This window comes from Peromyscus leucopus, chromosome 7 (genome assembly GCF_004664715.2).
Source record: "Peromyscus leucopus breed LL Stock chromosome 7, UCI_PerLeu_2.1, whole genome shotgun sequence".
Classification (NCBI taxonomy): Eukaryota; Metazoa; Chordata; class Mammalia; order Rodentia; family Cricetidae; genus Peromyscus; species Peromyscus leucopus.
Window position 1 is genome coordinate 84,007,978 of NC_051069.1, and position 18,318 is coordinate 84,026,295.

At 43.9% G+C, this 18,318-nt stretch overlaps 1 protein-coding gene and 1 pseudogene across 2 annotated transcripts in view; one reads left to right on the forward strand and one right to left on the reverse strand.

The window, feature by feature from the left end:
- Positions 1-2,124: 2,124 nt before the first annotated feature.
- On the reverse strand, positions 2,125-17,589 carry LOC114690993 (annotated as a pseudogene).
- Positions 14,940-18,318, forward strand: part of Pcolce2 (procollagen C-endopeptidase enhancer 2) — a 59,004-nt gene continuing 55,625 nt past the window's right edge. Inside the window, exon 1 of one of the 2 annotated variants that reach the window (XM_037207846.1) lies at positions 14,940-15,075. Coding sequence is in view for 1 of the 2 variants with exons in the window: in XM_028866002.2 (XP_028721835.1) it covers positions 17,588-17,685 (98 nt within the window). In the remaining variant the exon portion in view is untranslated. Of the gene's footprint in view, positions 15,076-17,422; positions 17,686-18,318 lie in introns of those variants that run through there. The other variant, XM_028866002.2, reaches the window with a different exon arrangement.

Below are 18,318 nucleotides of genomic sequence, written 5' to 3' on the forward strand. Positions count from 1 at the left end.
ACCACAAACAATGGCATCTAACAGCCCCGCCTGTTGCTTGTGCACACAACACTTGGGTTCCATTTATCAGATCTTTCGGTGGCCTCCAGAAGTGGGAGCACAGGGCGGGGGCCTCAAGTGCAAGCCTTTGGGAGAAGTGGGAAGAGACACTTCGGGAGTTGGTCTCTTCTGCCTCTGGAGGGCGTTGGAGACCCAGCAACAGCAGTGGTCTTGACACCTTAGCCAAGGAACCACAGCAAGATTGCCCTCAGGGCTGTCTCCAGCTCTGCTCTCTCCATCCATAAGATTCTAGTGGGGCCAATTCAACCCTTGGCTTGTAGTATGGCAGCGTGACTGAAGCCTAGACAATTAGAAAGAATGCCACTTTTGTTTATTATTATTATTAGCAAAAATCATATTCTTAAGGATTTCATACACTCATACATGAGAATTTCATACATGCATACAATGAAATATAATCATAGCTATCCCTTACAACAATCTTATCCTCCCCAACACACACCCCAACCCAAACTGTACGTTATTATTTTTTTTTTAGAACCCACTAAGTCCAGTTAGTGCTGGTCCCTAAGTGCATGGGTGTTGGAATAAAGATGATTATCCCTCCCCGAGCAGCTATCAACTGCCAGCAGCTCCTCAGTAAGGTGTGACCCTGAAGACTGGCTACCCTGGTGCTGGAATTGTGGCCAGCCTGGCATCCTGCAGGTCAGCCCAGCTGCTGTGAGCTCATGAGCGAGATAGTCCTGCCCTCCCAGAGGACACCACGCCACAGCTCTCCTCCCCAGCCTCCAGCTCTTACATTCTTTCCGCCTCTTCTTCCTCTATGTTCCCTGATCCTTGGTGATGATGGTGTGGGGTTTGGGGTTGAGACAGATGTTCCATTTAGAAATGAGCAGTCAGTCTCTTATTCTTAGCACTTTGGCAAGTTACATACCTCCCCATTGACTGTGGCCACTGAAGATTGTCACTTTTGGTTACAATAACTGGTGTAGGGATGGAGCAACATCTGAACAGAGCCAATAAAACGGGGTGTGATTCGTAAATAAGTCCCAGGAAAGGGATAATTACTGTTTCATATTAAGAAACTGATTTTTATTTAGCATTATATCTGAGGTACTAATGAAAAATAAGAAATTAAAAATCAGTCCCACATTCGATACAAAGGCATTTAACACAGAAAATGCATGCAGCTTATAACTGATACCAAAATATGGAATGCTCTATGTTTATAATACATAGAATATAGTATGAGGACCAACCTAGAACTCTCAGGCAAGACTAAACACTGAAAGTTTGTGAACAAGGGAAGCTCTGAGCAAGTGTGATGCTGGCCCTGAGAAACAAGCAAACTGGCCCTGACATTCAAACAACATGATGCTAACAGCACCCGTGAGCCTCAGTGCTTACATCACACACTCAGTCAAGCAGTGAGTTCTATTTCAGCTTTAATTTTATGATTACACAGAAAATCACAACTTTTCAGATGGCAAATTCATATTATACATTTAAGTATTTTAAAACAATTTGTACCTTTTGGTGAAGAAGAGGCCGAAATTAGAATTAGGGTTTTTAGAAATAAAGAACAAGATGCATTTGAAGTTAATAAATATATCAATGGGGAGGATAAAATGGGTTAGTAAAACCAATATGTACTCCCAAAATAATTAGTTCTTTCCAGGCTGTCAGGATAAATAAATCAAACAAAACAAATCTGAAAAATGAGAACGTACAAGGAAATATTTTTAAAACCGTAAACATCAGAGAAGGAAAAATCACTGTAGACATGTAGTATATTCTTACAAGAGCCTTCTTTAATGTAAAGATTGTATATAAGCAAAGTAAGAACCTGGGAAAAAACAATCTCAACATCGGTTCATTGGAAGAGTTTAGTATCTTAATAATTCTATTGTTTCCAAGGCCTTCCACAAAAGGACACCACAATTCTTCAGTTTATTGCAAACACATCTTTTAAAAAGTCAGATCTAATATTGAAGTTATGAGAGTAGGTTTTAATTATTGGCACTATACAGTAAAGAACAAAATAGAACCATTTAAATAAAAAAAAGGACAGTATTTCATTGGACAGTACACACAATAGCTTTTCTCTCTCTCCATATTTATATCCAATGATAATATTTATAGGCTAGTTTCTAAACAAATGTAATTTTTTAAGAATTGCAGAAGCCACAATTTGCTCAAGAATGCTGTTGTTCACACACCACATAGGTTGTCCTCTAGCAGATACTAGCTTCCCAAGCTTCAGATGGCAAAATGCTAAGCTGTTGGCCTTTGCTATTATGCGGCTCATTGTTGTTTCTTGCTCTGGAGACTCTGATGACATATGTTCCTGAGAGATGATCACCCTGTGGCCACCACTTCTCTTCTTACGGTTGGATCAAGACAGGGATTTTGAGTCCTTAATATGGGAGGCCTGGCAAAAGCCACCCACAAAGTCAATGGCTGTCACAATGTTCTGACTGAAAAATTCTGTTGCTTCAAATGCATTGATTTCAGAGGTTGCATTACTCTCTTGTTTCTTAATCTGTCTTTGGCTTTGTTTGCCTCTTTTTCAACTGTCTTCTGATTGATTTGCACAAAGCCGCCATGACTGGCGATCTGTAGTAGGAAGCCACCATCTACCGCTTGCTGCAAGTTTTTTATTCTTCTGGAACCCAGTTCTTGCACACCAGACAGTCAAGGCACCTATTACAACCTGGGGAGCTACTGAGTATTTTTCTAGCTTAGGTCCAGAACTGGGGCCAAATACTCGGTTCCACCAGTGATGTCTTCTTGCACACTCAGTTAAGTCCAGCACTCCAGATGACTTGTCACTGCTTTCTCATAGTCTTGGGGATGGGGGTTCCAGGCTCTCTGAAACCACCTGCTGCTGGTTGGGGGGTGATCTCCCAATTACTACATCTTATCTAATAGACCTGAAGTCTGCTACTGCTACGGGCATTTTGTGAACTGATGGGGCAGTAACTTGAAACTGAACCAACAGGGAAGAGACAAAAGCAGTGAGAGACTGGCTAGGTTCCAGTCACATCATTGAAACCAAGATCCACCTTTAAGTTATGAGAGCCAATTCACTTTAGCTTTCCTCATAGGAGTTTGCATCATTTTCCTGTTAGGCAGCATGGGGTTGAACACAAGATGACGTAGTCTCATGGTAGGTTTTCTTCACCAAATCTTTATTCTAGCCTTAAGATAAAACCAGGAGCCGTGGTTTTATTGTCCCATTGAAGAGACAATAAAATCATGTTCTTGTTATTTTTAATGGACTAGCTCAAGGCTTGGAGTTGGCCACCCTCTGATTTGGAAATAGGAAATGTCAACATGATGAGGACATCAAGACACGGCACTTAATCAGGTCTATTTACAAAGATGGTCTTGAGACTAACTTTAGAAAATCATCTGATGTATTAAATTCTTTCTTTCTGCATCTATTAATGGAATCTTATTCTACTACTGGTCATGTTAACTGTACCACATCATTTCCCATGTTAATGAAGAGAAAAATTGCTTCTAATGAACAAATTCAGTTGCCCAGTAAAAATGTACAAAATGCTTGGAAACTACTCATCAACTTCCACTTATTTCTTCAAGTTTTTTTTTTCCCCAGAGCTGCCTATTACTGAATTTGGGGTCACCATCTATACCCCAAGAAGTCAAGTTCAACCACCTGTATTCAATAAGCCAATTAAAACAGCCAATTAATAATAAAAACAGAAAATGGAGATTTTTTTTTCAATATGGTAGCATTGGGAAGGGGACAAAGGGATCCAGTGACCCTTGGTTCAGCCACGTGCCCATTGAGCTCCTTACCTGAGAGCAAAATTTGACAATAGTTACTACAAAAATCAGTGCAAGATTTCCTGTTCCCAAGCCTGGGAGCCCCTGAGTTGAGTGATGACACCCAGAGCCATTCACCCAGACTGATTCAGGCTAAGAGTCTAGATGGGCAGTCTGGGAACTGTTTTTCTAAGAAAGAGTTGACAGTTAAGCCCTGGGTCAACACTACATGTGCTGTGGCCAGTTCTCTGAAGCAGTTCAACACTGCTTGCTCCAAGTGACTAGCATCACTCAAATGTTCCAAAAGGACCTGTTTCTGCCCATCGTGCCCATAAGCAGAGCCCCAGAAGGTTTCCTCTTCATTCCCACAGGAGCGAAGCTTAACTTAGTTTTTGGAGGGAGCCAGAGGATACCTGCCACCTTGAAAGACTCCCACAGGCTAGGGAGTATTCCTTCTCTCTTCTCTGCCACTGATTTCTGCCCTCTCCGTGCCCATGTTTGCCAAGGCCAGGCCATGCCAGCCTTCCTTGTCTTATTGTACCTCACTGGGAATAGGAGTGCCTATAGGCTTTGCTGCCCACCAACTACCAGATCTTCAAACACTAACTACTTGGATTCTTAGTGGTTTGTCTTGTTTGTTGACTGTTTTTGCCTTAAATAGAGCATTGTTTTGTTTTTAATTTCCAAATTCTCTTGGCAGTAATGATGATGTTGAGGGTGGAGTTATTTGTCTATTATGCTGCTAGTGGAGATATTCAAGATGTTTTCAGACTTGCTAGAATTCTTTGACAAGAGGGTAACCCAAGGTTGGGCTCAGTCACGTGTGGGTGGGTTATAATGATTCTGGAGCTATTCACATGGCTTTGTAGTTTTTCAAGTTCATTTTTCCTGCATGGTCCTATGGTCAAATGTTTGCATTCCCCTCAAAATTTAGAAGTGAAACCCCCAACCTCTGCAGATACTGGGCCTGGGGGGCAGGGGGCGTCTTTTTGAGGGTGATGGGGTGATAAGGAATGGAGCTCAGGACTGGGATTAGTACCTGATTACAAAATCAGGACAGTTGCTTTGCTCCCTCTGCTAAGCAAAGACGCCATGGAAAAGTGCCACCCATGAGAGTCAGTTGACATCCGCAGACTATGACAGCCTCAACACAAACTTCCCAGATTCTAGAACTAGGAGAACAAATGTTCGCTGTTTGTAAACCCCCAAGTCTATGGTACCGTCACTAGATAGATTAAAGTGACTAGTCTCTCTTTTCTTCTAGTATAGCTCTTGTGTTTTTAGTGATAGTGTAGGGAAGATTGAGTGTTTATTTCTGACTTTTTTTAAAAAAAAATAAGAAACGTAACCCAAGGTTGTCCCTAGATTTGAGACTCAAGAAGGACACAACCTGAGCAGCTAGAGGAGGCAGATGGTCAAGGTGTCCTCTGTCGGTGACTGCTAGAGGACAAAATTGGACAGGGAAGTGAATCCCTAGGCACCTGAGACAAGCCCGACCACCACCAGCCCTCCACAGAAGCCATTACACTTTCAATGCTGAGACCTCCCTAGTGAGATGGAGGGCACAGATGAGCACAGGGAGGAGGGAAAGCTACAACACGGAGTTCTGATACCTGCAGCCTTCACAGGGCAGCTTCTGCCCCTTCTACCCCACCCCCACCCCACCCCCCGCCCACTCCAAGGCATAGAAAGCAAAGCTGCCTGTTAGGATGAAACCCTAGCGTTCAGCCAGTGCACCACATCCTTCTCCTTCCGGGGGGGGGGGGAATGACCTGCTGTAAGGACTGTCATTGGCTGGCAGCCCTGCCCACCACATGCTTGGGATCCACAGCTTCGGGCATGCCAATGCTACACTCATCCTATCCACCATCATCCGTAGCCTGCACAGCCTCCCTGTTACTGGGCCATCTTCTTGCTAGCGTCCTTCACTGCTGTGGCCAAACTTCTGCTCAGACTGCAGCAGACCTGGAGCTCTGTTCCCCTTTGTTCCTCTGACTCCACTCTGAGGGCAGAATCCTTGGAGTCTCAGGCTCTCGGAGGCATTTGTCCGGCCAGTCTGATTCTATCTTGGTGTTTGCTACTCAGAGGACCAAACCTACACATTGCAAAGTGAATGAGGCTATTTGAAAATAAATCCCTCTTTTAAAAGTAGGAGGTGGCAACCATGGGAGTGTCTGTAGAAGGCAAAGGATGATCTCAGGTTTCATCCTCAAGAATGTCATTCACCTCCTTTTTGAGACAGGGTTTCTCATTGGCCTGGAGTGTGTCATTTCGGCTGGACTGGCGAGTGTCCACTTCCTGTGTGTGCCACTATGCCTGGCTTTTTACATGGGTGCTGGGGATTGAACTCGGGTCCTCATGCTCGAGAGGCCAGCATGTAACTGACTGAGCCATCTCCTCGGGTCCTAAAAAATAGACTTTACAGGCATTCTCCACAAGGAGTGTGGGCACCAGGCCTGTTCTACTGCGCTCGGTGCATCTCCAGGGCCTGCTGTAGCACTTGGCATTGAACAGGCTCCTAATAACAGAAAAACAGAAGGGAGGGAGGGAGGGAGGGAGGGAGAGAGGGAGAGAGGGAGGGAGGGAGGGAGAGAGGGAGGGAGAGAGGGAGGGACTGGGGGACTGATAGAGGGACTGAAGAAAGAAGATTTGGATTAGCCTGGACTGAAATCTAATCAGATATTAGTGAATGGTAAAAAACAATTGGAAGAGAAAATGGGCAGGTGGATGAGCAGTCTCAGTTTGGAACTTAGAAAAGGGGCGTCCTAAATATACCACAAAAATAAAAGGAAAACAAACCAGCAATAACAGCAGCAACAACCAAGTGTCTAGACACTGCCATGGAAACATTGCCAATCAAGGAAACAGAGCCAACTGCCAGCTCCAGGCACAGAGGGGGTCGGTCTGCTGTGGGCGCTTCCCATTCGCACAGTTAGCCGAGAACTGTGGGTCGAGAGACCACGGTGGTTAGTGTCTGGCCAACATCCCCCAGCTACAAAGCATCAATCCTAATATCCCCAAGGGGAAAAAAAGGAGTCAAGCAAGAAGTATGTTCTGATTAAGTTCAGTTGAACAGGCAGGCCTAGCACCACGGTTTAAAATTAACAACCATTTGATACCCGTGATAAGTTTATGCTAATGTTCAAGTATGTTGATGTTGCTTAATACGTTCCTATATTGAGAATGACGCTTTCCTCATGTGTATCTTCTTTTGAAATTATCTTAGCAAAAATGTGTATTCACAGTTTTCCTTTCTTAGGAAAAATGAAGTTTTTGTTGGGATTATTTCACCAGCTTTTACAGGGCTATAAAATATTTTCCGAATTCTGAGAGCAAAGGAGCTGATGTAAGCTTTAAACCTGTCTTATTATATTGTAGATTTGTGACTATATAGTGTAGATCTGTGACTAGATATTGTAGATTTGTGACTAGATATTGTAGATCTGTGACTAGATATTGTAGATTTGTGACTAGATATTGTAGATTTGTGACTAGATATTGTAGATTTGTGACTATATATTGTAGATTTGTGACTATATATTGTAGATTTGTGACTGTATATTGTAGATTTGTGACTATATATTGTAGATTTGTGACTGTATATTGTAGATTTGTGACTATATATTGTAGATCTGTGACTATATATTGTAGATTTGTGACTGTATATTGTAGATCTGTGACTGTATATTGTAGATTTGTGACTATATATTGTAGATTTGTGACTATATATTGTAGATTTGTGACTGTATATTGTAGATCTGTGACTAGATATTGTAGATTTGTGACTAGATATTGTAGATCTGTGACTATATATTGTAGATCTGTGACTATATATTGTAGATTTGTGACTATATATTGTAGATCTGTGACTATATATTGTAGATTTGTGACTAGATATTGTAGATTTGTGACTAGATATTGTAGATTTGTGACTATATATTGTAGATTTGTGACTATATATTGTAGATCTGTGACTAGATATTGTAGATTTGTGACTAGATATTGTAGATTTGTGACTATATATTGTAGATCTGTGACTAGATATTGTAGATCTGTGACTATATATTGTAGATCTGTGACTATATATTGTAGATTTGTGACTATATATTGTAGATCTGTGACTAGATATTGTAGATCTGTGACTAGATATTGTAGATTTGTGACTATATATTGTAGATTTGTGACTAGATATTGTAGATTTGTGACTAGATATTGTAGATTTGTGACTATGATCCTAAGCATAATTTTACATGTGAATATACGTAAGTACACACGTTTGCAAATGCTGTAGTACTTTTCTCTCAAGTTCTAAGTTACAAAGTATCCTTTAATTACTCAGTCTCACAGCTCTAATCCCTTTGTTTTCATATAATATTTATTTGGATAATTCCTTTTTTATAATCCTACTTTTTCATAAATGGCAGCCCTAAAGCAATCTTGCAATGTAATAAGAATCCAGGCTCAAATAGAGAATCCAAACTCTTTCTCTCCAGGTGTTCAGTGAGCAATGACTGCCATGTTTTTCCTTGAGTTGAAAATGAACAGCCAGGTAAATTGGCCAGGTTGTCTAATTGTCAACTGTGCCCTTGATGACAATAAAGTTCTCCAAATAGTAGTTCAGGAGAGGGACAAGTAAATGGGGCCAATGTGGTTCCAGTAGTGTCTCTGGATGTCTTGGGGGTCATTTTGTCTTTCTTTCTTTCTTTTTAATTTCCAGATTTTACATAATGAGCAGATGTGATGGCTTGAAAGAAAATGCCCCCTGAAGGGAGCGACACTTTTAGGAGGTGTGGCCTTGTTGGAGTAGGTGTGGTTGTATTGAAGGAAGTGTGTCACTGCAGAGGCAGGCTTTGAGGTCTCATATGTGCTCAAGCCACACCCAGTGAGACAGACCACTTCCTGTTGCCTGCCAATCAAGATGTAGCACTCTCAGCTCCAGCACCACATCTGCCTGCACGAAGCCATACTCCCTGACACCATGCTCCCCATCATGATGACAATGGACTGAACCTCTGAAACTGTAAGCGAGCCACCTCAATTAAATATTTTCCTTTGTAAGAGTTGCTGTAGTTAAGCCTGGCATGGTGACACATGCCTTTAATCCCAGCACTCGGGAGGCAGATGCAGGCAGATCTCTGAGTTCGAGGCCAGCCTGGTCAACAGAGTGCATTCCAGGACAGCCAAGGCTATACAGAGAAACCCTGCTATGAAAAAAAAAAAAAAAAGAGTTGCCATAGTCATGGTGTCTCTCCACAGCAATAGAAACCCTAAGACAGAAGTTATTTCCTTTATATTGAAGGATATTTTTACTTAAGACATTCTCCAACACACACACACACACACACACACACACACACACACACACACACAAAGAGATGAAACTACACAGCTGAAAAGCCAGTTTGTTGTTATTCCTTGGTGTGACTAGGATTCAGGTATTTCCACCAAACTCTGCTCCAACCTTCTAGAATCCCTGAGTGAGGAGGAACATCTGAGGGAGAGGGGATCCTGGATAAGGGCTCCTGCTACTCTGAGTATGTCTTGTTCCAGACTCCTGGCTTCATCTCACCAGCCAGCTCGGTGGCTCATCTCTGCTGTCCTTGTCTTTACCTTAGGGGGCCCTACTGCACTGCCTTTCTTGCAGACAAATGCTAGCTTGCTATGAGTCAAGGTTATGAGAAATAGCGAGGCCAGAGAGACGGCCAGGCTAGCCAGCTACAACATACTCACTGACTCCGTGTCTGTCTATAGGATGAGGCTGTTCCCATGTGGTAAATACACCTGTGCAGTAAGAAGATCTGTGTTACAGGCAGCTGACACTAATCCCTCCTACAGGCAAAAGTCTGTCTCTACAAGTCAACGCAGCGAGACAATTCCAAGGCATTTGGGTTTGATTCCATGGTGTTGTTTTCTATATGTCATACTCCTCATTGTCACTCATGGTCTACATAATTGGCTTTTTTATTATTAATAATATTATTGTTATTTGCAAAGCCAGGGCCTTGCACATGCAAGCATTATATAGCACTTGCATGCAAGCACTGAGCTACATCTCTAGGCTTTGGTTTGATGGAGGCCAAACTGGCCTTGAGCTCATGATCCAACTGCCAACCATAACTGGCTAGCATTAATGCTTTGATTATCCTTATATCTTCCATTCATGACTTCTCAGTACTACATGGTAGAACTCTTGAGTTTTCAGTAGTCCTTGTAATTCTTGGAACTCCAGCTCCACAAGGAAGGCTTATGTGGTCTGTTGTTCTGAAACACTGACCTCAGGTTTGGTCCTGGAAATGTTTGCTTCCACACTACTTCCAGGGGATTAAAGAGGAGACAAAAATAGATAATTAAAAACCTTGAGTGAGCGCTCTCATTCAGTCCTTGGTCACATTCCCTACCTGGGTGCCTGAGTAGTGAATAGGCTCAGTGTTCACAGAACCACAAAGCACAAGGAGGGGTGGTTTCTCTCAGGAGGGATTCTGGGAAGGCAAACAGCATCTGCCAGGCCATTTGCACCCACTGTCTCCAAGTGTCGTGAGCATTTTGCATCCTCATAGAGGTCGTGATGGGTTAGCTTACAGTACTGATTACAAGCTTGTTTTTTCAGTCAGCCTGGGTTCAAATCCCAGCTTTTCATTTACACAAATTAATGGATAACTGCTTCAGATCTTAGAATCCCTGCCTGTAAAATGACAGCAAGCACTCTTACCTCCGAGACTTGAAAACAGAAGCAAGTCCATCTTATTATATTTTATGTTGTCATGTTCGGTTGCTATCTCTTAGAAGCCTGTTCTTTTCTAATGAGAGACAGAAATGGAATGGATCCGGAGGGCAGGGAAGGTGGGGGAGAAACTTGGAGGAGGAGAAGGATGGGAAACTATAATCAGGATACATTGTATGAGAAAAATCTATTTTCAACAAAAGAAAAAAATGAAATTAATACGTAAACATTTTTTAAAAAGGAAAGGAAACCAAGTGAAATGCTACTGTGCAGGACTCAGCATGGCTCCGGTTATACACTGAGTGCTCAGTGGAAGGTCGAGGTAGCTGCTACCACGATGCTGTAGTGATGTTGACGGCAGTGACGATCCGTCATGGAGAGCCTCCTTTGAGTTCAGCTTGTCCAGCTTCGCCTGGCTGCCTATGTCTGGCCCAGCCTCACCTGTGCAGGTGAATGCAGCTGCTTCTATTTCAAACACATTACCTTGGAAGTACACCGGAAGACACCCCTTCAGGGGCTTTCCTCAGTGAGGAAGATGAGCTCAATTGAGCTATGCAGATCCCTGGCATGGATGTAATTATTCTCATGCCTGTCCACTGGTTTTTGAAAGGGGTAGGATTTCAACAGTGCGTGACCCTCATTCCCCACGTGCTGAGATTCAACCTGCCTTGGAGCTGAGATGCAGGAGGGTGACATGCACAGTACCCATCCTATGCACTTAGATGAATTCTTGGATCCTGTGCTGAGCTTTCATTCTGTAGAGGGTAGCAGGAAGTTCCCAGGGCAGAAAGTGCCCAACAGGCTTGCTGCGGGGATGACAGCTGTAGGTTCAAGTGACTGTATTTAGTGCTGTGTTAGTGGCAGTGATGCCAGTGAATCTCTCTAAGGGCCACTTGCCAGGTGAAATTCTGGCCATTATTATTGGGTAATAAGCCTTGAGTCCTTTTCTCTATTTCTCTAAATGGTATTGTGAACTGCTGCCTGCTTGGCCATATTTGTGACTAAGAAGCCGTTATCGACTCAATCCTTCTGTAACACCGGACTTTTGGTAGGAGTAATGGGAGGGCAGAAGAAAAGCTTACTTCTCTTCCTTAATGTATAGTCACAAAAAAAAAATTTTTTTTTTTGAGACAGAGTCTTTCTCTCTATGCAGCCCTGGCTATCCTAGATCTCTTTATGTAGACCAGGCTAGCCTTGAACTCACAAATACTTGCTTGCCTCTCTGCCTCTAGAGTGCTGAGATCAAAGGCATGCACCACTACTCCGGGCTAGTAGCACATTTTTTAAGTGAACTTTTAATTGTAAATTTGAAAGAACATAGAGTATCTGCTGACTGAGTATTGCACAGAATTCAGAGCTAACAGAGGTCCTACATGTTGACATCATTTCTCAAGATGAATTCAGGGGCTGGTCATGCTGCTCAGTGTCGAGCACTTGACTAGTGGGCACAAAGCTTTGAGTTCAACCCCCAGCATCAAAATCATAGTAACAATAATAACAGCAAAAGCTAAATGGAAGAGATAAAAAGTTGAATCCAAGAAAGACATTTTGAGCACTGCAGTATTAGTGTCAAAACTCTACACTATCATATTTCCCAAAAAAGAACACAAGGAATCCCTACTTTCATAGCCCTAAAGAATTAAAAATATTAAGGAAACATCAAGAATGCTGTATTATCATTAACTTAGGTTGTACAAAGAGAATCTTCACACTGGTAGCTTTCCAGGCCTGTTTCCTTCCTCATATGATAACACTTATAAATCAGAAGACCAATAAAGTACAGTTGGAGCACAGAGCCCACCTGACCTCCTCCAGGTACAGCTTGGAACAGGGAGAGGCGAGAGTCCAGAAACTCTCATAGCCTCAGCCTCAGCCTGATCCAAAGCCCTCTGGATTGGTTTTTGAGACACCTTTAAGATAACCAGAGGAAGCCAGTGTGGTGGTTGGAAAGAAAATGGCCCCAAAGAGAGTGGCACTATTAGGAGGTGTGGCTTTGTTGGAGTGGGTAAGGCCTTGTTGAAGGAAGTGTGTCACTGGGGGTGGGCTTTGAAGCTTCATATGTGCTCAAGCCACACCCAGTGTCTCAGACCACTTCCTGTTGCCTGCACAAGATGTAGAACTCTCAGCTACCTCTCCAGCACCATAACACTGCCATGTCCCACCATGATGGTGATGGACTGAACCTCTTAACTGTAAGCCACCCCAATTAAATGTTTTCCTTTATAAGAGTTGCTATGGTCATGGTGTCTCTTCACAGCAATAGAAGCCCCAACCAAGACACCAAGTATCCTGATTTGCTTCCTGTTGCTGTGATCAAATCAGTTTAGAAGAGGAAAGGTCTATTTGGTTACAATTCAAGTTAACAGTCAAGCTTGAAGAAAGTCAGCCGGGAAGTCAAGGTATGAACCTGGAGGCAGAGGGTGAAACGCAGGCCATGGAGGAACACTGTTCATCAGTTTGTCCTGTAGCTGCTCAACTGCCTTCTTATACAGTTCCGCCGAGGATGCTGCTGCCCACAGTGGGCTGGGCCCTTCCTCATCAATCATCGATTAAAACAGTTCCTGACAACATGTGCGATCCAGTGTTCTGGAGGCTGAGGGAGGCAGGAGGACTGTTATAACTCAAGGTCAGCCTGCATACACAGTGAATTCTAGGCTAGCCTAGGCTAAGGGTTAAACATTGTCTTTTTTTTTTTTTTTTTTTTTGGTTTTTCGAGACAGGGTTTCTCTGTGTAGCTTTGCGCCTTTCCTGGAGCTCACTTGGTAGCCCAGGCTGGCCTCGAACTCACAGAGATCCGCCTGGCTCTGCCTCCTGAGTGCTGGGATTAAAGGCGTGCGCCACCAACGCCCGGCAAAACATTGTCTTAAAAGAAAAAAAAAGATAGTCAGAAATTACTGACACCATACCTAAGATTAATTGTACAATTCCACTTATTTTCTTAAAATAAGCTACAAACATTTACAGCAGATATTGAAACCTTATTATGGGTTTTATTTTAAAATACGAACCTGAAAATTAGAAAACAAATTTTGTTTGGATTCACAAAATGTCCACTATATTTGAAATTAGTGTTAATTATCAAAATGAACAAGGACTGAATCAATATGAACTTTTTTTTGTTATGTATATGTGTTATATGTTATTTACATATGTGTATCTATGTATGCTTCCATGTACGGCCAGAGGTTGATACCAGGTGTCTTCCTCAATATCATGTTACCTTGTTTTGTGAGAGAGTCTCTCACTGAGCCGGGAGCTCACCATTTCATCCGGGATGACCATGGCCAGCCAGGGCCCCACCTGGCTCTGACCTCCGGGCTTTGTCTTTTCAGCTTTTATGTAGATGCTGGGGATTGAACGCAGATCCTCGCTCCTCCCACCTAGTCTTCTTCCCAGTCCGTAAGCAAACTTTTAAAATAGAATTTTCCTGATGAAACCACATAACAAACTACAGATCTGCTTTTCACTTTTGGCTCTCACTGCTGCTGTTTGTATCTGGAGTGGTCCCCAAGGCCTGTGTGTCAAGTTCCTCAGTCCACGTGCTGCTGTGAAGTGGCAGAGCCTCCAAGAGATAGGGTCCGCGGGGCAGGAACCGAAGGCACACCCTTCTTGAAACAGGAGTAAGGGTCCTGGTCCCTTCTTGTTCCTTTTACCTTTTCCTCCCTGTTCAACAGTGGTTCTCAACCTGTGGGTTTTGACCCCTCTGGGGGTCCAAGGACCCTTTCACAGGGGTCACCAAAGACCATCCTGCACATCATATGAATCTACATTACGATTTATAACAGTAGCAAGATTACAGTTATGAAGTAGCGGTGAAAATAATTTTATGGTTGGGGGTCCCCACAACATGAGGAAGTGTACCAAAGGGTCTCAGCATCAGGAAGGTTGAGACCCACCGCTCTACAAGGTGAACAGTCTGTCTCCCCCCTCAGGTTTCTGTTGTGATACACTGCCACAGGCTGGAAGCAACACAGCCAACCGGTCACAGGTTGAACAAAACCTCCGAAAAGGTAAGACTAACCTTTTAAAACTCTTTGTAACTTGATTGTTGCGGGTATGTTTGTTTGTTCACGGGTATAAAGCTAACAGAATCACTTTTGGAAGAGCACTCCCGGGGCTCATTTGTTTCATTCATACTTTGCTTCTGTTAATACTTTGGTACTGAAAAACATTTTTCTTGAGCTTGGGGTGTCCCTCAGAGGTAGAATACATGATTCAAATATATTGAGGCCCTAGATCCAATCCAAAGGGGGAGGAGGGGACACACTGTGGGGACTTTCCATCAGCAACCTTCTTTGGTTTCTTTCAACTGTTCACTGAAGTAGCTCATCGGAGGTCCTTCATCCTGTAAAGTTCATCATTGCTCATTTTTGCCAGTGTCTTCACATCCATAGATACATTTAATTCCGGATCTTTTAGAAGACTAATGCTGACCTGTAAGTGATCGTGTCAGAGTTTATGGCGCATTTCTAGATGTTTACAAGGTCGATGAGTCCACCAGAGACGAAGCAGCCAACACCAGATGCCACTATTCTGCACAGTGCACGCTAACCTTCCAAGAGGTCAGTTCGCGGGTGGGTTTGTGCATGTGCCCATGACTTTTGAGTCTCTGTGCAACCAGGCAATGTCAGAGAGGGTATCACATACTCAGGTGAGGAGGACTCCTGCCCCTCACTCCGCTGTCCTTCAGTCCATCTACCCACAGGACTCTCGTCTCTCAACAGCTCCCTTCTAGAAGCTTCTGTACCTTCTTGACTCATTTCCTCACACCAGAAACTGACCTCACATGTGAAGTGTACACACATCTTCAGAGGTCCCTTGAGTTTGTCTCAAATTTAACACATTAAACATCTCAGGACATTTAAGGTTTATAATTTTGGTTAGAACTGTAGTTCCAGGTCAAATATGTGTTTTTAAGAGCAAATAACGCTGTTCTTAATAAACTTTTAAATCACATGGTAAGATCTTTTTTATGAGTGTCAACAACAACAGAATGATCCATGTTAGAACCTTTTATTTTTTAATGAGATACAAACAAGGCCATTAGTCCATAAATTAAGAAGAGAAAATACTTCTGTATATTTATGCTCAAGGAGTTTTCTATTTATGCATGGTTAACATTGATTTATTTTATTTTATTTTTTAAAAAATCCTACAAATGAAATAGTTTCAGGCATGAAAACTCCAAACCATTACTAGAAAATGAATTGAGCAGTATTTTTCACTTGAGAACTCCAAACTGTGACTTTGTAATAAACAGTTATCTACAAAGTCTTGAGTTTTCTGATAGCTTATTCTGGGAATGTGTATAAAATAAACAACTTATCTTCCTCTTGGCTCTTTTAAAGAAGTTTTTTTTTTTTTTTTAACCAAGTTGAGGGTGTAAGTTTCAGAATATAACTTACGCTGCCAAATTCTGTAATTCCTTTTACAAAAATGTCATACAGGGTGTGGTCCATTTAGGAAATTTTTTTAAAGTTGTAATTCCTGGTGAGGTTTGTTGCCCCCCCCCCCTGCTTTTTAAAAAACAATGCTAAGTCAGAGAGGGGCTAGAGAGATGGTTCAGCAATTAAGAGTCCCAGCAACTCTTCCTTCCAGAGGACCAGGGTTCGATTCCCAGCACCCACATGGTGGCTCACAACTGTCTGTAACTCCAGATCCAGGGGATCTGGTGCCCTTTTTTAGCCTCTGAACACTGCACACGTGTGGTGCACAGATATACATGCAGGCAGAGCACCCAGACACATAAAATAGATATTTTAAAATTATTTAAAATGCTAATACAATCTAAGCTCTGAAGACTTTTAGACTATGGCCTGCATTTAGTCTGCCTGCCGGAGTGTTAAGTTCTTAACATTACAAACTCGTTACTAGAAATCTAGTCCTTTAAAAATATTTATTTGTGCCTGTGCGTGCGTGCGTGTGTGTGTGTGTGTGTGTGTGTGTGTGTGTGTGTGCCCACAGAGGCCAGAAGAGGGCATTAAATTCCAGGGAGCTGAAATTACAGGTAATTGTGAGCTGCCGAACATGGATGCTGGGAACCGAACTTGAGTCCTCTGAAAGAGCAACAACACTCTTAACCTCTGAGCTGTGCTTCAGCCCCAGAGCTGGAGTCTTGATAAGTACTGCCTAGATTTTTTTTTCATACGAAGGTGAAAATAATTTAAAAGGAACAAGACTTACAAAGCCTCAAAGTTAAGTTGTATCTTCCATGAGTGTCGAGTCCATTCTACTCTTGTCGGTCTTTTATGACTTTCTGGTGATGTGCTACCATAAAGGGATGAAATTTTTCTCTCATTAAATAAAGCCTCGCGTACGCCACAAGGCTAGAACTGTTCTCTGGCTGAAGTGCGTCGATCTTTTAATTCATCAATAAAGTTTCCTTTTCCAGCCGTTGGGATAACTCTTCAAATAACAGAGATGCCGGCAGAGAAACACCGTTTCCAGAACCTGACGTGGGCGGTGAGACGAGAGGATCTGACATTTAATGACAATTCACTCACAAATCGCTTGCTTGGAAACACATGTTGAAATCTGCCCACAAAACTCTCTCTCTAGCCATTGTTACACTCCCGTGAACACAGGCTCTAGCGTGTTTGCGTGCATGTGTGTGTGTGTGTGTGTGTGTGTGTGTGTGTGTGTGTGTATCTGAATTTAAAGCAAGAATGAGGGCCGGAGGTCCACTATGGAAGGATCCCTTTACTTGTCCCTTGGGGCTGCAGTTCCAAGAAGACAAAGGAGGAGCTGGGGGTTCCCCAGCAGGCCCGCTGCGTTTTACTTAAAAGCAAGCTGGGGGCAACCCCCCCACCCCCACCCCCGGGGCTGGCCCTGGGTACCGCTGGCGGGGCTCCCTTCCCCCGCGGCCGCCCCGGGGGACAGGCCCGGGCCCCTCCCGCCGGAGAACAAACGGGACATTCAGCCGCCGCCCGCGGCTGCCAGGGCGCGTCCCCCGGGGAAATTAGGCGTGGAGTCGGCCGCCCGCGATCGCCTTCAAAAGCCGCCCTCCCGCCGGCCGCGGCGCACTTGGTACCTGGCTGCGGGCGCCAAGCGGGATGCCGCAGTGAGCTGCCGGCCATGGGGGGCGCGAGCGCCTGCATCCCGCTCTGCCGCCTGCTGCTGCCGCTGCTACTGCTGGCCGCCGCGCAGCTGGCTCGGTCGCAGACCCCAGAGAGGTAACGCCCGCCTGGCCTTTCCCCGCACCCCTGACCCCGCACCTCGCCACCGCGGGCTGCCCCGCTCCCCCGAACTTTGGAGCTGCGGCCCCCCAAGGGCTACCACGTGGCGCGGCTCGCTCTCCCTTGCCTCGCCTCCCCGCGGATTTGTGTGCCGGTGCAGGCTACACCAGCGCCCGAATGTGCTCTTTTCTTCCCAGCCTTGGCCAACCTAAGGGGAACCCAGTGAGCGGCTCTTCTAACTGAGCACCTACGGCATGGCTAACTCCCACATCACCTCCAGCCACCCCTGTCCCCCTTTTTTCCCTGGGCGCGGGGAGGGGTGCGCTGAGAAACCCAAGTTTTCCGAAAAGGGGAGAAAACAAGGCCTGTCTCCAAATCTGGGAATCTACAAACTTTGTATTTACCATGGCTTTTAAACCATGCGGCTCTCCCAGAGTGGCCCTCATCACCTCTCCCACTCTCTCCAGATAAGTCATTCATTTATACAACACTCTGAGTGAGGTATTTTACTAAATATGCACATATATGACCTATCTTAAGTTAATGATGAACTTGGGCAAGTTGTCGGGATATGATTTAAATATTCTAAGAGCTGGCAAGCTTTCAGAATTTTTTTTTTTAACCTGGTAC